Source organism: Pogoniulus pusillus, chromosome 3 (genome assembly GCF_015220805.1).
Source record: "Pogoniulus pusillus isolate bPogPus1 chromosome 3, bPogPus1.pri, whole genome shotgun sequence".
NCBI classification, from domain to species: Eukaryota; Metazoa; Chordata; class Aves; order Piciformes; family Lybiidae; genus Pogoniulus; species Pogoniulus pusillus.
Window position 1 is genome coordinate 17,849,664 of NC_087266.1, and position 25,518 is coordinate 17,875,181.

General features: G+C 40.9%; 1 protein-coding gene and 1 long non-coding RNA gene across 2 annotated transcripts in view; one reads left to right on the forward strand and one right to left on the reverse strand.

Moving 5' to 3' along the window:
- Positions 1-1,798: 1,798 nt before the first annotated feature.
- EXPH5 (exophilin 5) overlaps positions 1,799-25,518 on the reverse strand; it is a 39,288-nt gene continuing 15,568 nt past the window's right edge. The window contains exons 2-6 of the mRNA XM_064140779.1: positions 19,950-20,107; positions 17,431-17,575; positions 12,839-12,887; positions 9,486-9,612; positions 1,799-7,661 (exon numbers count right to left, since the gene is read on the reverse strand). Of these exons, the coding sequence (XP_063996849.1) occupies positions 2,329-7,661; positions 9,486-9,612; positions 12,839-12,887; positions 17,431-17,575; positions 19,950-20,107 (5,812 nt within the window). The 3' untranslated portion in view covers positions 1,799-2,328. The remainder of the gene's footprint in view (positions 7,662-9,485; positions 9,613-12,838; positions 12,888-17,430; positions 17,576-19,949; positions 20,108-25,518) is intronic.
- LOC135173693 (uncharacterized) lies at positions 6,006-14,484 on the forward strand. The gene is made up of 3 exons (XR_010301400.1): positions 6,006-6,026; positions 7,266-7,332; positions 14,450-14,484. It is a non-coding gene; the product is annotated as an uncharacterized LOC135173693 (long non-coding RNA).

The following is a 25,518-nucleotide window of genomic DNA, read 5'->3' on the forward strand; positions in this document are numbered from 1 at the left end:
TTCTCCCTAGGTTTCCAGACAATTGACAGTTTTGCACACTACCATTCTTCAGTGCAAATGTTTGTGTGCCATCTGCCACAAGTGGTTTATGACCCAGAGCAGTTTTTACTTGCTTACATTAAACGAAGCCACCTGATTTCCTGTATATACATAACATAGCAAATGGAAAGGAATGATGTCAGCGAGGTGAGAACTTAAACCATCTTCTGCTGAACAGGGAGAGAAGATTTACAAATAAAAATGTTCTAAATCATCCACTTCTAGTTAAGAAAAAAGTCTATGACCAGGTACTTCCCTTGTAAATGTCTTATTCTTCTCTACCCCTCTGTAGGCTGGTATTCCAAGTTTTTGGATTAACGTATTTTGCAGGCATGTAGAGCAGCAGAAATTCCTCGCTGGTACTCAGCTGGGTTTACTGTCTGACTCTACAGCATCTTGTACAAATAAAGTAGAGCTCTTTGCAGAAAAAAAACATTTCTCCTTGAATACCATATTTTACAAGATAGCAATTACATGTTAGTCATTTCCTTCCAGCATCGCATATGTCAGCATACACTTGCATCCTTCCAAAGCAGGCACTTCTGAGTATAAATACATAGTTTATATTAAGTCTTTCTATGTACAACCAAAGACAAATTACCCCTAGTATAAAGTAATAATACTTTATATATATATATATATATATATCTCAATATATATCTCAATATATATATCAGTACAGATTTGAACTACAGACCCACTTCTTTAACGAAGTTTACAGTATAAAAAAATAAGGATGCCAGTTACCCACTGAAATATTTTCACCTTTTAGTCTCTTGTTTACACAAGCATTGCTTGTGTAAAATGCAGTATTTTAATATACTGATACACCATCCTTACAGTTACAAAAATATAATCATGTCTTACAGAAATTTTCTTGGAAAAGTGTATTAAAAAATATGGATCATCGCTTCAGACCACATGGGAAATTAAAGTATTAAAAATTACCATTTTTTCTGGCTCAGTGAGCCACTTCTGATTTTGCATAAGAAGATCAAAGCTTACTTAGAAATCGAATGGCCAGGGACAAGTTTTGGCTACTGAGTAACAATCTTACATCAGTAGCATGGAGCTACTGGAAAATGCTTAGAGATGTTCAGTTTGAAGGATAAAAAGTAATATGGTGACAGTGAGAATAGTTGAAAAATGTCAAAAAGGGATGGTCATTTAGCAAAAGGCATTTCTTACTGGTTTTGTTTACTTTGTACATGAAACCCTGCCAGCCTGTGCGGCACAGAATCGACCCAGCCAAGTGCTCTCTTGGAGAGCCCAGCAGCTACAGGGGCTTCACCCTGAGACTGGCTGAGCACAGAGGCAGCATCAGACATAACAAGTGGTATTGGTCGTGGCTGCCTCCTCACTGTCAGGACAGCTTAGGATTCAACCTATGAGGTTTATATAGAAAATAAATACAGTAGTTTTACATTGTGCATGGTTTAAAGTATCAGATTATTAATCTGAATTAACCTGCTCCCAAGTCAAGGGCAAAACTCTGGCCGTTCATCCCAGCTGTAACCAAAGCTGTGGTTATGAACCTCCCACATCTGAAAAGCACATTTCCATGCTCGGCTCAGTTTCTTAACATCCTCGGGAATTTCAGTGAGGTTTCCAGTGCTATGACCTTTGCTAAGGTGTCTCCTATGCTCCAGCAGCACTTCTGCAACTCACACTGCTCACTGGAATGTTAAGGAGAAAAATCCTGGTGTGGAATCCACCTCAACCTGACAGCAGAATGAACATCACTGGAGATACTGCTGCTACACATGCCAGGAATGCAGAGAAAGAACATTAATATACTATGTGCTGTAGAAATGGAACAGGTTTTGTTTTGTGGGGATGTTTATTGGGTATGTGGGTAGGACTGATTTGCTAAGTCAGGAGAATCAACAATTTATCAGCAAAGTAACCTCTCGGTTTTCTGTTCAGCCTTTTAAGACAAAGTTGTGCTATGAATTATCCTTCTCAGCACTGTGTAGCTGGCAGGAGCCTAAGCCACTGCTTGCTGACTCAGAGGAAAGCCATCTCTGGAGTTACATTGCCCAGAGCTCCACAGCTGTTTACTTTCTATTATTTTGGGAAGAGAATTTTTAACATTGTTTTTCCCTGGGAGAAATAACAATGATGAGGCCACATATTTAATACCAAAGTCAAATGCTTAGCTAACATAACTAATTTCTTTAAAGTGAAGTTCCACGAATTTATAGCAGCACAAGAACTGTCTCAAAGTATTTTTTTAATGGCTTTGGCTGCCCAGAAATGACTGAGTGCTATCTGAGTACCATGTGCTCTTCATAGCTCAGATTCTTTATCTATCTCATCCAGGTAGTACTCATCATCAGTAGTGGTATCACTGTCTGAGTCTGAATAAGCTTCTGGGAATTCCTGATAGGTATCAGTCAGGTCTCTGGGGGACGAAGCAGCTGATGACATTTTGCTCCCAGTGGAACTTGAGCTCAAAAGCTCAGCCCTGTTTATAGATGGGGGCTCTCCATCTCCGAGAGCACCAGGGTTATTAAGAAGATAAGGTCTCCATAAGCGCCCTTCTGTGAGTGACCTCTTGATATTTTCCAGGAAAGCCAACTGCTGCTCTTTGCCAAATATACCAAATTCAACAGAAGGATACAAATTTCTGGTGCTGTAACACTTTTCATCATCTGACGCCCAGTTTTCATTTTCATCACACGACAACAGCTCCGAGTAAGATTTATATCTCTTCCCGTGTGTACCATGTTTGGGTAGAATATTGCTTCCTGAGGCAAAAGTCTCACTGGAATCCAGAGGACACACACCCTCAGAAAGGTGACGCTCACGCTGACTTTTGGCATGACTCCTGCGCAGCTGACAGCTGTGCAGGTTAGCATTTTTTAAGCTAGTAGATTGAGTGGTATTTTGACACCGATCAAGCACTGTCAGGGAAGTCAGGTTTTGCTCTGGACACACATCTGCCTGCAAGCAGTTAGTTATATACATGTTTGAGTTTTTGTCTGTTAAAAGTGGCAAGGGAGGACTGCAGGCGCGACTGCTAGCTCTTCTTTTCTCATCATCCAGTGCATCTGATGTAGTAGCTCTGGAAAAGATGGGCTGGGTTTTGCTTTCTAACCTGACATCAAGTGTTTCAGAATTATTATTTCTTGTTGTTGCTACTTTATCTGGAAATAGAGTTGTAAGACTTGGCCTATTTTCCACTTTCACTGTAGTCTTTTTGGGACCTGTGGCTTCTTTTGGGGTGTATAAGCTTGTAAGAGACCTCCAATTGGTATTATTAACAAGCAAAGAAGGATCATTCTGATTTTGAGTCTTATTCTCAGCTGTTCTTGGTCTTGGCATACACTTATCAGGGTCCAGACTGTGGTTCTGATTTTCCTTGTCCAACTGGAGGAATGGCTGTTGGGAATCTGTTGCAATCAATGAGTCGAGGGACGTGTCAACCTCTAAAGAAGTGGCACTTCCATCATTCTGTGAAAAAATGTTACTTATGTGTGGTTTTGGGGGTAAATTTTTACTGGAAAATTTTCTACTTGTTTTGTAAACAGCTGCCAGTTTATTTTTAATTGAAGCTCTGTTCTTCCTTTTCTCTATGTCCTTCACTTTGTCTCTTGTGCAGTCTGAGATAAGCTTATTCTCATCTTCTGCACTCTGTGTTACTCTCTGATCTGGTGTAATCCTGAGGGTTTTATCTTTATAGTTAATGTTCAAGTTGCCTTCACTGAGCCTCTCTGATTCCTGCAAACCACTATAATCTTTACTCATTTGAGTACTCTGCAAGTTTTGCTCTCTTGTGTTTTTTGAATTCTTTAATTCACCTGTACCTGTGCTAATCACTTTGCCTAGCTGAAGTAATGGATCAGCGCAGGAAGCTGTGCTTACCTCAGATACTTTGTTCTGAGCCTCTGAAAGCATTTTACTACAACAATTTAAGTAATTTGCATTTTTTCTTGAACTGTCAACCCTTAATTGCAGTCTACTACATTTATTATTATACAGAGGGGTGGTTTGGTGTAGGAAATTTACCCCCTCTTCAACTGCAGTACTATCCCTGCATGTGTCTCCCACAGGAGGAGGTGGCATGTCAGCATGCTCTGTGTTCCCGTTCCTTTCAAGGGAACTCTTCTCTCCTGGATGGAGGAGTGAACTGTTCAGGTGTTTATTGGTGTTTACTTTAGGAGGCTGACAACAGTTTTCTGAGTTTCCCTTCCATATAGTATTTTTATTTGTTGAATATGAAGGATTCTCTAAACATCTGCTTGTCTTGGGAGACGTTGGTAAAGTGGACATTAGCAGTGGGGCTGTTTGTAAAATTTCCTTCTTTTCTTTCAAACACATTTCTGTATTTTGGCTTGAAGCTTGGCTGATGCTTGAAGCATCAGAAATGGCCTTGCCTGACTTAGCCACTACCGTAGTGGGTTGTGGACCACCAAAAGGAGTTTCTTTTGTCACCATAGCAGAAAGCACATTTTCTGCTAATGAAAAATCTGCTGAACTATCTTTCTTACTATGTGCCATACTTACTGACTTTGAAGTACCTATCTTCTCAGAGCTAGGAGGTAAGTGAGAATTCTCTTTGTCACTATCAATAGCAATTTCTGAGTTCTGAGGTGTGGCCAGAGCTGAAGGTACTTCGTCGCAAAAATATGAAGGCACCTCTTTTTCCAAAGTACTGGGGAAGAAAACATTTCCTAAACTCACATGGCCTTCATTTTTCTTGTTTTGTATTCTTGGTGATTCAGCAGGTAAATCTGCATCCTCTGGATTATCTCTAAAGAGGTTGCAAAATGTTCTTGAATGCCTCCGTGGTAATGTGTAATAAATTGAAACTAGTTCATGATACTTGACATTATCTTCATCAACACAAACTGTAAATGTGCTTGTAGTTTTGTACTTCTGCAAAAAACTCCCCCTCTCCTTACAGTCTGAAAACACAGAGTATTCTTGTCTGCTTAGATGTTTGCATCTATCTGTCAGTTCAACCGATGTACTACTACTTACTGAATCATTAGGACTCTTGTTAAAAGGACTGGAGTAATCTTTTCCTTTGTTACTTGCAGCAGTATTTAATGATGTTGATGTTAAAATGGAAGGTTTTGAGTCTAAATAAGACACATCTCTTTGATGAGAGCAAAAGGCATCAGCTCTATGTGGCATTTCAGACCTTAAACAATCATGTGTTGCTCTCATTTCTCTAGGTAAGGAGATGGGCGTATCTGACATAATACTGCCAGAAATGCTAGCAGATTTTCTAGGCAATGTGTAGTAAATAACAAGTGAGTCAGGAGAAGTGAGTTTGTTTCTGCTGGGAGAGCCAGTAATGCTGCAGCTACTCATATGTCTCAGTGAGCCGTCTTCCTTGTGAAGCCTTTCAATGCAAGGCGAACTTCGCCTTATTTTTCCACTTTCTTTTTCAAGGCAAAAATAATTTAAACTATGTTCAGAGGACTTGGGGTCTCCATTAAACCTGTGCATAAAAGTATTTCCAGAATTTCCATTTTGAGGAGAGCTAGTAGTGAATTGTCCATTGCAGTCCTTACTAACTAAAGTGCTTGTATTTTGCAGCGTTTCCTGTGAAGTCTCTCTGTTAACACCTATTTTGCTCACTTGAGCTGTTTTTCCATCTTCTGCTGGAGGTTTGGTGGCTCTGTAATTTACTGAAGACGTAGTTAGCGTTCCTAAACCCTTAGAATTGTCTTTATGAGAAAGTGCTTGTGGAGAGCTTTGTGGGGAGCTCAATGAACGTTCAGGACAGGACAACATGCCTTGACAGTTTGCCAAATTTTCAGTGGGTGGAGCTGGAGCAACATTGAACAGTGAGGACTTTCTCTTTGGAGCAGCCTGGTTAATAGCATCTGCACTCTGATCTTCCTGTTTGATGCTGCCTCTTTTTGCTGCATAAGGCAGATTATGTTCCCATCCTTTCTGACTTGGAAGAAAAGGTTCTTTTCTGCTGTCACCAGCTGGCAACATACAGGGAGGCTGACTGAACACACTGTGAGGTGAGAAATTGTTTTCCTTCATTTGTACATTTCTTCTATCACCATTCGGAGTATACATTTTTGCAGTGTCTCCTCTGCTAGTGACTTGGGTTTGTCTCTTTGACCTCACTGTATTAAAGAGACAAGCATCGCTTTGCAACATGGCAGAAGCAGGGCCGTTAGAGGGAAGGCTGTGGGTGTTGTAGTTTGTACCTGCTTGTTGAGAAGCTGACTGTACCAGCATTTCTTCATCTGGCAGTTCCATACCGTCAACCTTTTCTAGCTGTGTAAAGTCTGCCTTTGCACTTCTTTGGGAAGCAATGACTGAATTCCTCTTTAATCCTAAAGGTTTTGTTTGGTCCTTCAAGTTAGAAAAGATTGACTCATCACTTCTGGTACTAGATGGAGAAGCTGGAGAGTTACAGCTCTGCCAAGGCTGACAGCTGTCTGTGAATTCTGAAAAGGTTCTATTTGCACTTCTTGTCATCCTTTTAATATTTGTATTCTCTGGAGAATACACATTAAAATCGTTTCGCAAGCACTGTGAACCAAACTTGGCAGTCTTTGTATGTGCCCACTGTTGGTCATTTAAATTAGCCATAATCACTTCAAAGCTGTCATCGGGGGAAATAAATGCTTCATCACTGTAGTACTGTGGAATATCAGTCCAAGAAGGATAGCTGTCTTTTCTTCCATAAGATTTTTTTTGGTTTGCATGCAACTTGCTGTGAGAAGTATCTCTATAGGAGGATCTAGAGAGATTATTTTCTGATTTGTATATTGGATAATTTTCCCAGTTATCAAAGGGAAGTGGAGAAGTAGCTTTGTCAGGGCAACTAACTCTGCTAATGCAACTGCTGCTTGAAATAGATCTTCTGTAGTGGTGTTTTGAGTGATAACATGCATATTTCTTGGTTTCTTGCAAAGAGCTAGGATATCTACCATGGTCAGCATCATGAAACTCCATCAGTGATTGAGTTCTAAACATTTTTTCTTGAGCTGCTGTTTGTCCAGGAGGGTCTGGTGTGTTGTTCCATACAATAGAAGACAGAGGAATTCTCTTTGGGTTCTGTCGACCAAATCGCGGTACAAAACTGTTGTTGCTCTCCCTTGCCAATGGATATTGCAAACGAGATGCTGACAGCTGGTCAGAAGATCCCAGTGATGGACGTCTCCGAAGGGAAGATACAGAGTAACTTCTGCCAGCTGTATCTCTGTTCATACAGCTCTTGTGCCTAAATCCACTATTCTGTGTTACAGAAGGAGGATATAAGCTACCTTCTGAAGACCGTCCGAAAGAAACAGAAGACAGCCTGTTGCTTAGCAGGTAAGGATTTCCTTTGACTGGATCAGCGTATCCACAATCTTCCAGGAAGGCTGTCTGGTGCCAGTTTATGTATGCACTGCGTAATCTCCTTGGTCTGATGAAAATCTTGTGTTCATCTTTGGCTCTTATTGTTCTCAGTCCATCTGCAAACAATGTGTTAGGCTTGTCGCTCCAGTCATTTCTTGGTTGTATCCTACTAGCAGTCTGCCTTTTGGAAGCAGGGAATGCACTAATACCTTGGCCATTTGATGCACTGCTAGTAGAAACTGTCCTGTCCAATGGGTCTTGGGCTTGCTCCTGGGCTAGCTGGTCATCCAGATCATTTAGAACTGCACACACAAAAAAACCCAAAACACAAGAAAACGTGGGCTTATTTAGTTTAAAAATCTGTTGACTATCATTTATGCTAAAAAGTTTCTTGGACTATATTACCAACCAGGACTGGTTTTGAAAGGAGTCAGCTTCACAGCTTTCAAAACCCTTCCCAAACCACACATGCTTCTTCTTCCACAGGACTTTTCAGCAGTCACTACAAGGACAAAAATGCATTGCTCCATGATTGGCCTTTAAAGTGCTCTTCATGTAAATGCCAGTCCTTATACTATTTAGAAGAAAATGAAACAATTCAAGTCTGAATTCTTACTCATGCACTCTATATGTCTCTATAATTTTCCAATCTAGTTTGGAAGCAAAAAAAAAAATCCCTGAATCACTAAGGAAACCCTTCTACATGTTCACAAAGCACAGTTATGATGTAACTGTGATCAAAACACAGAATCCTGCAAACCATCAAACAAGCATATTCAGTAGTCTGGTATGTCCACTGTTTGTTTCGCTCAGAAAAGAATTCTCCACTAAACTGGAGCTTATTACTTTAAAATGAGCACTGAAAGTGGCATTTTCTGGATAAAGAAAGGGTAGTGAAATAGTTACTTGTGATTCATTGTAGCAACAAGGCTGTATTTATATATACAGACAGCCTCATGAACTGCAGTGAAACACTATACCAGTCAGCTAACCAAGATAATGAGACATAAGACCAAGTGACAGCAGCGTATTTAAAGTATTTTTATTGGCAAAACCAATTATGCCTTTGCCAGTTGTATTTTGAAAATAGCACACCTGAGACATAAACACAAGTGGATATAGCTCTTCTGTTACAGCATTTCCTAACCCATTTAAATAAAAAAACCTGAGAGATCAATCAGTACACATCTGTGCTAATAGTACAGAAACGTTACGAAATAGAAGGTGATACACTGGTACTAAATTTATTCATTACTCTTAAGTTTCTCTTCAGCATAGAGAGAGTCAGTTTGAGCAATAAAAAAGGCAAGTTGTTTTTGAGTCTTCTTTTTGGAGGACATCAGCCAAGCTATAAATAGTTTTTGTCTGTCTGTGGGCAAGTGTGCACACACAGACACACAAATAATGTGACAAGCATGTGAGTTTCAGAAGAACCATTGTCCACCATGCAGAGCTCTCCCAGCACTGTCATTTTGCCCATTGCTTCCCAATCATGCTTTCAATCTTGTGTTCTCTTGTAATTTTGGGTGGTAGAAAGTAATATTCATGGATTTTTTTTTTGCATAGATCTGAGAAAATTTATGGAAGAATACATCTGTATACTTAAAGGCTGGGTCTAGTCATGCCTTTCTTCCCAGCAGTGAGGAAAACAAACAAACGAACAACATGAAAAATACATCAATTTTTGACTGGTGCTATAAGGGCTCCCAGAAAGCTAACTGAATGTAATAATGCCACTTGCTTCTATGGTCTGAGGCTTTACATTCATAAAATCAGGCTCAGTAACTCATTATCAAAAATATGCATGCAAGAAACTGGGACAAAATTCTTCTCATTTAATTGCATGTCTGCATCTAAAGGATTCTTGTCAGAATCAGCAGAGACAAATGTCTGCTTCTGAACCAGATCAGTATGAAATGTACTGTTCAGAGTGACCACTGAATCTTGAGGTCAAAGTCAGAAGAGACATTCTGCTGGCAGATAAAGCCAGCAGATGAAGCCAGCAAAAAGTAGCCATTATACTAATACTAATGATCTGTATTTTCACAGCCTGTGCTGTAAAAATCAGTCACCACAGTTACTTCTGGTAACAATAACATCATAACAAAGTACAGACACACACTTACCACTGAAAAACTCCTTCTCTAGTTGTTCATTCCATTCCTCTGTACTTTTTTCCATCATTTCATTTTGGTTTGCATCAAAAGAATGACCACTTGTTCCAGCTGACATTGGGGAATTACACATTTCAATCTGTTGAAAATTGTAAAGCAATGTGATTTTAGTTCTACATGTGGGTTCAAGTCATGTTTCATGTGTCATGTTTCATGTGTCACATCACAAATGGTGTCACAAGGTGAGTAAACTCTTTGTGGGTCCATTAAGTATCATATTATTAAAATATGCAACTGAGGATTGTAAAGCTGCATGCATTTCAGAGACTTTTACATATGTAATAAGGAGATTTCCTCATCTTCTCCTCATATGGTATCATGTTTTGGATACAAGAGTTATCATACAATCATAGAATTGAATCCAACCACTGACCTAATACCACCATGACCATTAAACCACATCCTGAAATGCCACCTCCACATGTTTCTTGAACACCTCCAGGGACAGGGACTCCACCACCGCCCTGGGCAACATACTCCAATGTTTTTTTCCTAATATTCAAGCTAAACATCCCCTAACACAATTTGAGGCCATTTCCTCTTGTCCTATCACTTGATAATAGAGAGAGGAGACTGACCACCACCTCAATACAGGTGGCCTTCTTGTCCACCTGAGCACATTGCTGGCTGATGTTCAGAGAGCTGTCAACCAACAGGCCCAAGTACTTTTCCACCAGGTGACTTTCCAGCCACTCTGTGCCAAGTGTGCAGCATTACATAGGGTTGTCGTGACCCAAGTGCAGGACCTGACACTTGGCTTTGTTAAAACATACAACTGACCTCAGCCCATTGATCCAGCCTGTCCAAATCTCTTTGCAGACCATTTCTACCCTCAAGCTAATCAACACTCTCACCCAATCTAGTGTCATCTGCAAACTTACTGAGGATGCACTTGATTCCCTCATCCAGATCATTGATAAAGATATTGAAGAGAACTGGCCCAAATACTAAGACCTGGGGAACACCACTAGTGACTGACCACCAACTTCATTTAACTCCATTCACCACCACTCTTTTAAGCCTGACCATTAAGCCAGTTCTTAACCCAGTGAATTGTCCACCCATCCAAGCCATGAGCAGACAGTGTTTCCAGGAGGATGTTGTGGAAAACCTTGTCAAAGGCTTTACTCAAGTCCAGATAAACCACATCCATAGCCTTTTCTCCATTCATTAAGTGGGTCATCCTGTAGTAGAAGGAGATCAGGAGGACCTGCCTTTCATGAACCCATGCTAACTAGGCCTGATCATCTGATTGCCCTGCACATGCCCTAATGGCACTCAAGATAACCTGCTCCATGACCTTTCCTAGCACTGTGGTCAGACTGAGAGGGTCTTGACCATCCAGCCTGAATGATCCTGTGATTCTGTCAGTAGTTTCCTGGGCCCTCCTTCCAGCCCCCCTTTGCCAGCATCACATTTACTAATCTCCAGTCAGCTATGACCATATCACTTAGCCAGTGCTGGTGGTAAGTGATGGAAAGCAGCTTGGTGAGCATTTCCACTATCTCTCTCAGTACTCTCAAATGTATGTCATCCTGCCCCATGGTCTTATGCATAAGTGGTGCAACAGGTCACCAACTAACTCCTCTTGGACTATGGGGGTTTCATTCTGCTCCCCATCATTATCTTCCAGCTCAGGAGGCTGGGTATCTAGCAAACAACTGATCTTAACTCTAAAGACAGATGCAAAGAAGGTCTTAAGTACTTCAGCCTTTTCACCATCCTTGGCCACTATGTTGCCCCCTAAATCCAACAAAGGACAGAAATTCTCCTTAGTCCTCCTTTTGTTGCTAATGTACTTGTAGAAGGATTTCCTGTTCTCTTTAACAGACAAAGCCAAATTAATTTCCAGTTGGGCTTTGGCCAATGTATAGTCGCATTAGAATCTTGTAGCCCTCATGAGTGGCCTGCACTTCTTCCAATTCTCCTCCCTAAGCAGCAGCCAAATGTCTATTTAGCCAGGCCAGCCTTATTCCTTGCCAACTTGCCTTTCAGCACATGGGGATGCCTGTTTCTGTGCCTTTAAGAGTTCTCTCTTGAACAGTGTCTAGCCTTTCTGGACTCCTTGGCCCCTCAGGACAGCCTTCCAAGGGACTCAGTTCTTCTTAATCACTTCTTTCTTGACCAGCACATTCTAAAATCTACACACTGACCTCCCAACAGAGAATGAATCATTTAACACCACAGTCAGTTTTCATGTTGCAGCACTTTAGGGAGCTGTGATAAATTACCTTAGCTGTGGGGAAAATGTCATCCTATTTCCTGAGTTTAGTTTACTTATTAAGCTGTAGAGGTTCCTGTTCTATCCACATTTCTCACAGCTCACAGTCTCAGATGGGAAAACTGCAGATGACTTCTGAACTGCTGATTCACTTTAGCTGAGACTCCTCCTCCTCCTTTTTTTTTAAGTAAAACCTCTTCCTACTTTTTAGTTCTTAGTATTTCTAATATTGTATTTGTCTAGCTATAATAATCTATTTATGTGATAGGCAGGATTCTCTGATAAGATCTTTGTTCAGCAATATATTAATATAGGTTATACCTTTGTTTTTGAAATATGAGAGAAGGGAGGTGGCCAAATTACCTCCTCTACACCTTTGATTATATACTGTATACCTCCTTAGTCCCCTTTGTGGTTATACCACAGAGGTGAAGTGAAGGAAAGACATGTTAATAATACAAGGCAATAAAGTAATTAAAATAGCAAACATAATCATTGGAAATCTGTTTATTTCCACAGCATGCACTTAAGTGACATCAGAAATAAACCTGGTGTTTCATCCTTAAATTGAGCTTGTGCTTAGAAAATAGAATATTCAGCCAAATAATAATTTCCTACTGTCGAAATTCACATTTACACAGTAATTCCATGCATAGAAATGTGGCTTGAGAGTCTCTAGCTTAAGGCCTGCCCAAGTCAACTACTCTTTTTCACCCCTGTACAAATATAACTAAACAAAGTAAATATACTAGATTATTTATGTCAGTTTTGACCTACTTGCAGGTTGCTGCCAGTTACCAAAATATGTCAGTTTTGGCCTTGGAAGTCAACCACACAATTATTCCCTCCTTAAGAAAGAACTAAAATCTGATCAGAGTTGCACTTAGGGATTACCTAGGAAATATTTGGCCTTGTACAGATAACAGGACAAGGTCATTCAATGTGCTCACAACACAGACTTTATATTCAGTGTTTAAAACCAGAATTCTATTTAAACAAGTGCTGTATCAACAGCCTAAACAAAGGAGACTAATCTTTGAAAAATCTTTGGTTTAAACACTGCTGACAATGAAGTTGTACTTACTGTTGCCATTTCTTCTGCTTTCGAAGATGGGCTAGCAGAGCTGTCATATCTGTAGACAGAAGGATTGAAATGTTGGCTTTGAAAGGGAATGTGACGTAATTTTACCAGGTGGCAAATGTGCAGCAGTTTCTCTTTACTGAAAACCAATTGAAAAAAGACTGCTCTATTAAGGATCCATCCTCCCTTCAAAGTACCCTGCTAACAAAGAAATGCTGGGGAAGTGTACCATTCAGTTTGGCCTTGTCAGCTTGCAAATGTAGCTGCGCAGCTAAGAATTAACTCAACTTACTGATATCTCAGTGTCTGCAACAGCCATAAGAGAACTGCTTTGATTCAGCATTAGGATTAGGTGATACTATGTCCTTTTCCAAACTACAATCACTTAGTTGGCACTACGAGTAGCTCCTGTAAGTGGTTTGCAACGACACTGATTTTCTCTTCTACATTAACCTTTTCAGATACAAGAATTGAGCTCTGCCCCTGAGAAAAAGATACATATGGCAGATAGTTTCAGTGTGAACTTTGGAACTTGTTGCCATTCACCTGAAACAGCCTGTATTTATTTACGATTTTTTAACACATGGTAGAAGGCTCATCTGCCTTCCTAAGCCACACAGGACTGCATAGGCTCGGCAGAGAACTGGCTAGAGCATCTGTGAGTAATACAGTGGTTAGAACAAGCTGAGAAACCCTGAACATGAAAGGTATTCTGTTCTACGAGGTGACTTGCAGACACACAAATGCAAAATTAAACAAAAACCAACCCAAACAAACACCCAAAGAACAAGAACAAGGCTTGACTTCACTCAGCCTATTTAAGTCTGCAGATTCTTATTTTACAGCTAAGCAAACCCAGTCCCTTTAAAAGCCCTGAAGCTCAGCTTTTACTTACTGCCAATTCTTCCTTGTCTCAGAAATTGTTTTTTCCCAGGAAGTTAATTCTTGAGAGAAAGTGAAGTAGGGAAAGACAGTTCTGCTCAGTCCTGTTTGTCTCACAGTCTTTTTAAATGACCTTGTTCTTAGGCTTTTAGAACCTACTTGCGCTCAGGTAGACTACTTTATTGTGCTTCAACAGCAAGTATAAACCGGCTTGCTGGCAAGTTCTTTGTGGCCTAGCCTTTCCTCCTGAAGTGCTTTGTCATTTGTTTGCAATGTGCTTGCAGGCAGGGAAGAACATTTGAAAGGTGCAATTTGTTTTTGCTCCTCTAATTGTGAACTATAAAACCAGGATTCCTCTCTGACATGGGGTCCCACTGAAATCAAAGGGAAAAAAGCCTGCTGAGCTCAGTGGGCTTAGGAGCCAGCCAGTCAAACTGAATCTGAAATTCCTGACTTCCTTGTAGCACTTAATAAGAACAGCCATTAACTCAGTGGGATACTGCTCGTGAACCAGGACTCTGATGTACGTAGCTCCTCCTTTAAACTAAAATAATATTGAATGTGTTTTAATGCTTCTTCAACAAATTAAGATTGAAACTCTTGTTTCAGAGTTTTTTACAATTATTTTATTCAAACCAACCCAGTGAAATTCTGTGGCTTAGAGAGTTACCTTAACTATATGCATAACAAAAAAGGTAAAAGCTTTATTAATAGCTCTCTTTTTTCCCCCAGCTTTACTGTGCAAAGCCATTCTACAGTTCTCCCTGCTTGATGCTGCTATGCTTGATGTTGGATTCATTGCTCCTTGCAAAGAAACTACATGAAGTAGACATGTTAGTTGGAAATGTCTTCTGATAGTCTAGGCAAAAATTAAATATTCATTTGCACCTCTGGCACTATTGTAATTCCTCCATGTCTTTGTTGTCACTCTTCTTTCAGAAATAACTGGTCATTGCATCCTGCTTTATTTTCGTCCCTGCCAAGAGACAGTGTTATTTTAATCCTTTCCCTATGCCAATCTCTCCACTTCTCAAACTACCTTGTGATTTTTTCTGAACTCTTCTAAATTTTTCAGCATTTCAGAATCAAAATTTTGCTTACTTTAAGAAAAATATTGCCTAATCCTAGAAAAAAAAAGTTATTTTCTTTTTCTGTTATGGATATTGAGCAATGTTTACATTATTTTGCACACACACACACATATACTTGCAAGCATTATATATTAGTCATAAACAGAAGTTAAATTATTGCTCAAGTTCAGAAATATTTGCCATCAGAAAAATGCTGCTCTCTATGGAAAGCAAGAAGTTATATTTTATACTTTTCAACTTAAGTACATATGTATCTTTTCTGTGACAACCAAATGCAAGATTAGTAGCAAAGGATGACTCATTTACTGCTATCAATACTGGTAACAATAACACAAATCCATGAGCTAAAATCTACTGCAAATTAGTATTTTCATGGAGGCACCTGTCTTCCCTAGGACATCTCTTGAGTTGTCTAGTATCAGAGTGTAGTCTGTTTTCTTCTATATACTATTCTCATCAGTGCCATGTAAGAAGCCAGCTAAGCAACAAAGTCTTAACTCAAACATGCTGAAAACACAGTTAAACAGCATTTCTTTTCCAGTATGAATCACACTAACACATAAGAGAAGAATACAGATGAAAGTGGACACTTCTGAACCAAAAATGATCAAACATTTCAGAGTACACTTACAAACCTTCTATCAGCATCTTCTGTATCTCCATATAAGCACGGTCTTTTCTGCAGCATCCATAATTCGTTCTCACAGCAAAACACCACTGCAGCTAGAAAAGGTCTGTCCGGTACAGGAAGGACCCTCTACACAGCCATTAATACTTAGGCAATTTAAAAGCTTCTGCCAGTTAGGCTTACTTATGGGATTTACAGTGCTGTCTCCTACTGCATTTCCCTAGCTCTCCAAAATAACTCTACCTGATGAGAGGCAGACCATTTCAGTGCTTTGTCTATGCATAAAGCAAACCACATGCCACGGCAACACCTAGAAGAGGGTGGGGGAAATTTTCGACAGAGAGGCGTGTCTAGAAAATGTAGCAATCAGCTCAGTTACACGTCAGGATTGACTTGTTTATTTTTCAAGCTGCACTCGGTAAGAAATCAGTGGTGTCTGAGCCTGAGATAAAACAGATTTTTAGTGGAAAACTCTAATGTGTTCGTATTAGAAAAGATGACACAATGAGTAGGCACTGGTTTGCTGTTGTTTAGGTTTTTTTCTCCCTTCACGTTTTTTTTCCTTAAGAAATTATTTTAATGCTTAGATTAGGTTCTAGAGTAAAATTTAGACCCTTCTTGCCAGCCTTGCACTGGCACCTTACCATCCACCTGGATGAAGCTCCCTTGGAACGTTTCTCAGGTACACAGTGCCCCTTTATTCTGCAGGGCGGGCTGTGGTCTGTTGTCAGTGTGTCCCAGCACAGGGGGCATTACCAGGTCACAGGAGAGAGAAGGGAGTGGGAGGAGGGAGCAGATGACGTGTATGGAGCAGTGTTAAATCTGTGCCTTTTTCTTCCCCTATGCTGCATTGCTCTGTAGAATTGGAACCAGTAAACATCTACAAAGCTAACCTCACTGGCCTGCATTCAAACCTCTTCCTAAATCTGCTTTGATGCAAACACTCCGCAATGGCAAGCTGCTATGCTACAAAACCTAAGCATCAGGCTAACCATAATTTCTTTATAGGTTTTCAATCTCTGTCATTGTTTTTTATAGCTGCTCCTTTTTTAGCGTCTTGCCACCTAAGAGCCCCAGACACGGACCAGAGTAGCAGCCTGATATTCACAGAGTTGAAAGGAGCTCTTCGTGCCAAAGACCTTGCAGCTTCATATTTAGATTTCACAGCTCTGCACAATGCACCTTTATCAACGATTTCCAGTCCCATGAACTACCCTAAGATGCACACAAAAATAATACTATTTTGCTCAGAAGCTCGAAATACAGGACAAAAGTTAGGAGAGACAGCTCAAATAACCCAAGAGTAACGACCCCCGACCCCCCTCCTCCCTGCTTCCCTCCGAACATCAGCTTTAACCCTATGGATGGCAAGGGAGAAGGATTCTCTTCAAACAGTAACTCCAGCACTGCACATGAGACCATGTTTGCTTCATACACAGTTGAAACGAAAGCTTTGAGGAAGCACAGAAGACAAAAGCACTGGAGAGCAGTCCACTCCGCCCGGCTACAGCTAAAGCTACCGGCCAGCCTCTAAGCTGCCTCTGGGCTAGAAATGGTGGGAACTGATGCAGCAGAGCTGCCTGGGGCCGCTACTCTCTGCCGTGGCCTGGAAAGCTACTCTTTCCTGTTGTATCACCGCCATAGGGCACTAGATGCCCGTGTGTTTTGCACCTTGTCCTCTTGCGAGGGAATTTAATAGGACACTGACACTGCTATGTCTAGAGGCCTTCAGACACTAAAAGCCTTTATGCAAAACCTGAACAAAATAGATGTAGCTTAGAGTCTTTACCTATTACTTGCCACTTAGTCCTTTTTCTGACACAAACCAGACAATATTTCATTACATGAGCAAGTAAAATCTCAGTCTCCCCAATGAGATGAAAGACAAGAGACTGGAAAAATAATTTTAGCAAAGTTTTCTAAGCAAAATGTAGAACAATTCATACACTTTTTTTACAAAGCTGGCAATAATGAGTGTTCTGATTATAGCTCACCGTGGTTGCTTCTGGGTCTGGTTTTTCCTTGATTTTCTAAAGGAGAAATGCCAAGCAAAGGGTGATCTGAATCCCAGAAAGGAAGCTGAGCTGTTCTTTTGTGCTTCAGGATTTGTGCGAGATGACATTTTTAGTTCTTTATGCTCTAAAAATATTACAGAAAGTGTTATTTGTTTCAGGTTCTTACTAAATACAGTATGAAAATACACATAAAATGCTGTCTTCACAAACAATTTCTTTCGCTTACCTTGTATGCCAGGAAAATCTGGTTTTTATTTACAGTTTTGGACAGACTATGTAACATGATGCTTTGTAACTAGAGGACTAAGGGAAAGATAAACACATCTAAAGTTGCAAAAAGTATTACTGGCTTTGGGTGATTCACGTGAAATAAATCAGGCTCATTTTGAGAAAGTATCAGAACTCAACCATTTCAAAGACAGAACCATTTCAAAATATAGGCAAATTGAGCATTTGAAAATGGAAGCACCCACAATCATTATTGCCTTCTTTCCACTTTTATAAGAAATAGAAATAGGACAGCCCTGAATATACAGTAATTTAAGGCTGTAAGGTGTCATCTGTATCATACATTTTTTTAATGATGGGATTTCCATGGCCACTGGAGTACATTTTTCCTGCTACAAACTGCATATCAGAATTGTATTTTAAATGCAAGATATCAGGAATGATTTATCTGGGAAGATGATTTGATTCCTTCAAACAAAATATAAACCCGGACTACCTGTAAAAGCAGCTGGCAATTAGTACGAAGGAGTGTATTGCTCACAGATTAGGGAATGAAACTGCATCACGTCCTATTAAAGCATACCACAGGAAACTGGAGGATATAAGGAAACAAGATTTCACTCAGGAATAAGGTAGGGCATCTTTTTTCTCCCATTTGAAACAGCATATGCGTGAAACAGTGTAACAGCCTGAAAATGGCTCATCCAGTGACTGTTGGAGAAAGCACTACCAGAGATGAGAGCAAAGTGTCACTGATAATAATAGCAAGGGGCAAAATTTTGGACCTATTCCAAAATGAAGTGAATGATTCCTGTCCTGTGATGTAAATCCTGTGTGCAACACACCACTTTCACTTCAGTGGAAATCCCTGTGTATTACAAAATGTTGCATCCTTTACCTCTTCCAGAACCTAACCTCTTGGTGGCATTGTTTGACTTGATAATGAAGATGCTGTGGGGAGAGTTCTATGAGCACTCTGCCATAGCCAGGATGGTCTAGGGATGTAGACAGAGCAAGGCTTGTAGGTAGGAAAAGTACCTTTTGTTAAACAAACTTATACAGTTGGAAATATCAGATTAAGCCTTGGAGGCACACAACCCCTTCTTCAGATCTGAAATAGAAACAACAGCTTTCAAATGGAAACACCAGAGAAAAATGACACAGTTTAGTTAGCTAATGCACCAACTGGACCACCTCTGAAAAACAGAAAGGGAGAATAATAGTGGACTAAGGGGGGATGCTGAGGAAGAAAAGTCAGGAAAGATAAAGGTCTGTTCTGTGTTTCAGGAAAAACAATCACTTTTTTTGAATTCATGGCTCTGCTTCCACTTGCTACAAAGCACAAATAAGAAGATCTCAATGAAAAGCACACAGAAATGTGAATGGAATAAAAGCATATACCGAACATGAAAACTACCTGAATGGAAGATGAAAGACAGCATAGAATGCTTTGCTTGGTATAGCAACACCAAGGTCCTTGTGCATGCTCATTTTGTATGGCCAACTGAACTTGTGAAATGAGATCTCCAGAAGTTGCTTCCTGGTCAGCCCAACTTTTCAGGCTTTGTCACCTGCCCTAATAATCAGCACTGTCAGGCCTTTAGTCCAGCGGTACCAGGGAGAGTTTTCTATGAAACAGTCAACCCTCACCCAAATCTAGATTACCTACTTATTGCAAATGTCATTTAGGTGTAAGTTTCTTTAAGAAAACAAGGTAAAACTTAAACAAAGTAAACATTACTGCTTTTATTGGGAAACCACTGCTGTGTTTACCATAATTACACCACCTTCACCTTATCACAGAATCATAGAATTGTTTTGGTTGAAAAAGACCTCTAAGATCATCTTGATTAAGAAAAAATAATTGACAGTGTGGACAATTAATCACTGGAACAACTTCCCCAGGGATGTAGTAGAGTACTAACACTGGAGGTTTTGAAGGTGTGACTGGGCTGTTGTCTAGGCTCCCTTTGCCACAAAAGGGTTGGACCAGATGGTCTCCCATATCCTTCTAACCTGGGCTATCCTATGATTTTAGCTATGTGATAAGAATATCAGGGGCTTTGTGTTGTGACTCCCAGCTGTGCTTTTAAAAGAATCTGCATAAAGAAACACAGTGTTTTGAAAATGCATTTTTTGTAAAACTTTGATATGGGAAGAAACTCTATGTCATTTCAGAAACTCCTTAACTACTGCAGTCTGAAATGCTCCAAGACATTGCTTTGGTGATGATTATAATATAGAAAAGGAAATGGAAAAATACAACTCACTGGTGGTTTTGCTCTTTTTTAGCTGATGCTCTAATGGTGGTTTTAGCATTCTATTGACATCTGTGTAGTTCTGAAATTTCTTTCTTAGTATTTCTTCAAACCATTCTCCAGTCACTCCTGGCAGTCCTGCTTCAGACTTCTTCCTCTTCCGAAGTTTGCTAGAAAGTAGAAACCCAAAATGTTTTTAAAGCCATATCAGGCACACCATCAGTAACTTTCCCTATTGCTCATTTAAGCATTTATGGTATACTTCCAGACATAACAACTTTTTAAAAGATAACAGTGCAACATGACACATTCCCAGCAATCTCATCAAAGTTTTAGTGACAGTAGAATTCTCCATTGTTACAATGAGATTATGCGACCAAGTTAAGTGGACAACTCATATGCTTGCATTATTCTCTGCCCTAAAGAAGCACCTCCTTTCTTCATTCAAAAAATAAGGTAATAATTCATAAGCATTATAAAACTAATTGAAAGTTAGAGTAAGTTCAGCCAACAATTGGAGTGAGTAATACTCTTGATTTATTCACTTATTTAAGCGGAAGCAATAATAAGATTATTCACATATTCAAAATGGAATTCGCTGAGGCCCTGACAGTGAAGTGTCCACCACATATTTTCTTTCTGAAGGAGCATAATAAGTTGTAAATTCAGCTAACATGTACTCCTGCAACACGTTCGACAAGTTTATCGCATTTTTCTCCTTAATGCATAGTTATTCTACCTATTTACTATGTATAGAAGCAACTAATAATGAACATAATTGTTCTGCCACACAGAGATGAAGCCTGAACAAGCTGCACACATGTGGCTGCAACTGAAGAAGCTTCTAGCAGCAAGTCCAGGTTTTAGACCAAGGAGTCACAGGAATTAATTGCTTATTTATCCAGACATAACAAAAAACCCAATGTACAGGTGAAAAGGAGTTGGAATAGTGCAACAGAGATGCAAGTGATTTATTTCCAACTTCAGTTATAAGAATGCCTGAAACACAAATCCATGCCCCAGCTGATTCTGAAGGCTACAGGACAAAGACTTTGTGCACAGCCTGGAAATGTAACACCAATGTTTTAGTAAGGCTTTCAAGTCAACCTTCTGCTTTCACAGGTGGTAAACCCCATGTGTAGATATACAGATGCTCACAGACAACATGGATTTTTACACTTACTGGTTTAAATAAGATCTCATATTCTCTGAGACACTACCTCCCAGAACCAGACTTTAAACTACATATCTAATCTGGACGTTCTTTCACATGGAATTAATACGTGGTATACTGCTCACAGTAGCATGTAATGTTCATCTGGTGGCATCTGAAGAATAGGAGGGTAAGAGCAGGCATTTTGGGTAAGTATTTCCTTACATAAGATTGCACAGGCACATGCACAATACTGGCCCTTTGAAATACACTTACTACAGAGGCAGAAATGTTAATCATCACAGATCTTGCAGCACCCCAAGAGTGACTAAACACCGTAAACGCCATCTGCAGCCCTGAAAACATCCTGGCAGCAATGTGAAACGGGAGGAGGCAAGGAACAAAGTGCTCTCAAGCGCCAACTTCATGATCTCACTCCTGTGGCCTCGGCAAAGGCGATCCGAGACAGCAGGAGTGAGAGCGCACCAAGCCAGGCATGAGCTATTTTGGGAGTGGCTGCAGCCCCAGCGGTTGCCTGGAGAACAAGCCCACGGCAGGGTTCCCGGAAGCCGGCAGGACACAGCACTGCTCACACGCCCCCCGCGTCCCTTCCGCGCCCCCTTCTCTCGCCGGCCGCCGCACCCTGCGGGCCAGCTTGGCCCTCCCGCGCCACCTAGCGGCGGCCGCTGCGCTCGGTCCGGGCGGCTCTGCCGCAGACCCTCCCCGGGGCAGCGCACAGCCCCCGTGCAGGAACTGCCGTTTGCTTGACCTCTGTGGCTTCCAGAGAGAAAGGAAAACACACAAACACACCACGCTTAATCTAAGCGCGACAGAGTCAGGCGTTGCACGGACATGCCTTCCACTGAAAAACGTGTTACATGTCTTACACAAACACCGCCATCAGTGTTTAAACCCTGTGAAGTCCTTATTGGTACACGCCTGGCACGATCTGCAGGCACTATCTGTGAAGGAACTGCTTTTGAACTGTGCTGGCATCCCCAGCTCCTGCCATAAACCCTTTGAATGGCCTGTGCATATTTACATTTACACACACATGTGGGCCCATAGATTGAATCCTATATATAGTTATGTGACTACCAAATAATATTAATGTGATACATGATATGTAATTGCAATATCATATGACTATTAAATATATATTTGTGATGACTCCCAGCCAAACCACATCATTTCCCTCTATACCTGCTCTGTCAGGTCTACATGCCCCTTCATGATACTAATAAATGACAGCTGTGCACTGGAAGGAAAGCCCATCTCAAGAAACAATTACAGCAGAAGATGGTATCTGCAGTCAGTATTGCAATGAATTTGCCTTTAAGGCAGTGCTATTGTTACTTGGATTGCAAATTATATATTGAGACACTGCTGCCTAGGAGTGTTCAGAACACCTAATGCCTTCTAAACTGAATGTACTAATCTTGCTTCCCTATCTGCTCCATCCATCCTTCATTTCTCTGCAGCTGCTTTGGACACTCAAAGAATCATAGAATCAGTCAGGGTTGAAAGGGACCACAAGGACCATCTAGTTCCAACCCCCCTGCCAGGGGCAGGGACACCCTACCCTAGAGCAGGCTGGCCACAGCGCCCTCCAGCCTGGCCTTAAACACCACCAGGGATGGGGCCTCAACCACCTCCCTGGGCAACCCATTCCAGGCTCTCACCACTCTCGTGCTGATCAACTTCCTCCTCACATCCAGTCTGAATTTACCCACTTCCAGCTTTGCTCCATTCACTCTCGTCCTGTCACTACCTGATAGCCTAAAAAGTCCCTCTCCAGCTTTTTTGTAGGCCCCCTTCAGATACTGGAAGGCCACAATAAGGTCACCTTGGAGCCTCCTCTTCTCCAGACTGAACAGCCCCAACTCTTTCAGTCTGTCCTCACAGGAGAGCTGCTCCAGCCCTCTGGTCATCCCAGTGGCCCTTGTCTGGACACACTCCAGCATGTCCGCATGCCTCTTGTAATAGGGGCTGCAGACCTGGATGCAGTACTCCAGGTGGGGTTTCACCAGAGTGGAGTAGAGGAGGAGAATCACCTCCCTTGACCTGTTGGCCTCACTTCTGATGCAGCCCAGGATCTGGTTGGCTCTCCATGCTGCAAGTGCACGCTGCTAGCTTATGTTGAGCTTCTTGTCCATCAGCACCCCCAAGTCCCTCTCCTCAGGGTTGCTCTCCAGCCAGTCACTGCCCAGCCTGTATTTGTGCTTGAGATTGCCTCGACCCAGATGCAGGACCTTGCACTTGGTCTTGTTGAACCTCATGAGGTTGGCTTGTGCCCATTTCTCCATCTCACTCAGATCCACTTCTTTTTGAGATGGCACAATGTTATTGTGACTGAGAGAAGTACCTGCAGACTGTTGCAGGATTAAGGGCATTCCCAGGAGAACTTACAGGAAACTGCTCCACAAACCAGTGAAGGCAGCAATCCTAAATGACCTCAGAGAGTATACACCTCACTACTTTACCCATCTATTATCCTACACAGCATCTAAACTAATGAATCACTTGGGAGCAATTCCTTTGCATTGTTATACAAAACATCTCTTCCTTATTGGCACAAGGGTGTCCCAGTATTTCTTACACAGACATCTCCAGGGAAAAGTTAACCTAAATGTTTGTAGGTACTAGACTTTCATGTGGGTTGTCATAAATACTGTGAAAAGAGCTGTAGCCTCCCCCTGCCACTACCTGTTAGGATAATAAGGAGCTTTAATTGCTACTGTAAGAGGAAAGGTATTTTCTCTACCATCTTCATCCTGAATATAAAGCAGAAGGGAGATGTGCAAGGTAGTAGAAATTAGGTTGCCAAATAGGGCATCTGGGGACATGTCTGCTGTTTGCAGCTGACAGAGAACTCAATTCCACTTTTGCCCTAGTAGAAATTATGATTCCTATCGATTTCTGCAGAAGCAGGATTTGGATCTGAAGGTCTCTTACCACACACCTCACAAGAGAAGAGATAAACAGCAACCACCGAGCATGAGGAATTGCAGAGCAGTGTTTGCATATTGTATCCAAGTTAATGATGTCTGAGAAGACAAGGCTGAAAGAATTGCAGATAAAAACAGTGCCAAAAGCATTAGACAAAAAATAGAGCAGGGCAGATAATTTGCAAAACCAAGCTTATATCTTTGCTTTGTTTATATTCCTTATTTTGTCAGTGAGAAAAGGCTAGAGTTGCAGAAGTAGTGCCCAAAGAACCAATTCTTCCCTAAAAGTTTTCCTTCAACCTCAACCCCTTCCCACAGCTTTACACATTATGCCATACTTGTGTACTGTGCATTCTATCATTTCTGTGGTCAGTTAATTTTCTAAAAGACTCTGGCTGTTACCTCAGCCACAGGCAGCTTTAAAATTAATATGCAATTTTTTTTCTTATAGTTCCTTTTATATTATAATTTTAAGAAATACTTTCAAGTTGTCACCTTAATTGGGGAAAAAAAAAGGAGAAAAGTATTACTGTCAATGACAAAAATTACAACAGCTGAAGTACTTTGAAAAAAAAATATGATTCACCACTTCATATAAACATATAGTAGCAATAGCAACAACATTCTGGTTTCCAAGGTGCCACAGAAGCAGGTTAATCCTGCCAGAAAGAAAAATAACAACACATGGAGCCAAGATAGTTTTTCCTAACACATCGGATATACAATAGGTCTATTTTCTAAGGCGGTCTTTATGCTTAGTAGATGGGTGTACTTTTACTCACATTAAAGTAATCTTTTGTTTGTTTTTCTTTCTTATGGTTTCCTGTTCGGTTAATATCAATAAATCAAGTCAGCTTCATTACTGCACGTATGCAGACCATTCTGCAGAAGCAAGTGAATCAGGGAGGAAAACTGACTTCCCATGTTTTCATTGCACATGCTATAACGCAATGTAAAAAAGATCTAGTTGAAAATGCAAGTGGTGGTTTTTTTTTGCTTTTGCACTAGTAGAATTAAGTTTTTCTTTGAAAAATCAGTGCCTCTTCTCTTCTGATAGACAAAACGTTGTGTTGTAATTCTTGAATCTAACCTGCTAAGGTCATTGCTAATCAGCCACTCAGATTTAGTTCTGTTTTCTCCCAGGACACTTGTCTTCTACCTAAGTCTTCATTCTTCTTAATTATGATTACTGAGAAGGGCAACAAAGCTGGTGAGGGGCCTGGAGCACAAATCCTATGAGGAGAGGTTGAGGGAGCTGGGCCTGTTTAGCCTGGAGAAGAGGAGGCTCAGGGGTGATCTTATTACTGTCTACAACTACCTGAAGGGGCATTGTAGCCAGGTGGGGGGTGGCCTCTTCTCCCAGGCAACCAGCAATAGAACAAGGGGACACAGTCTCAAGTTGTGCCAGGGTAGGTATAGGCTGGATATTAGGAAGAAGTTCTTCACAGAGAGAGTGATTGGCATTGGAATGGGCTGCCCA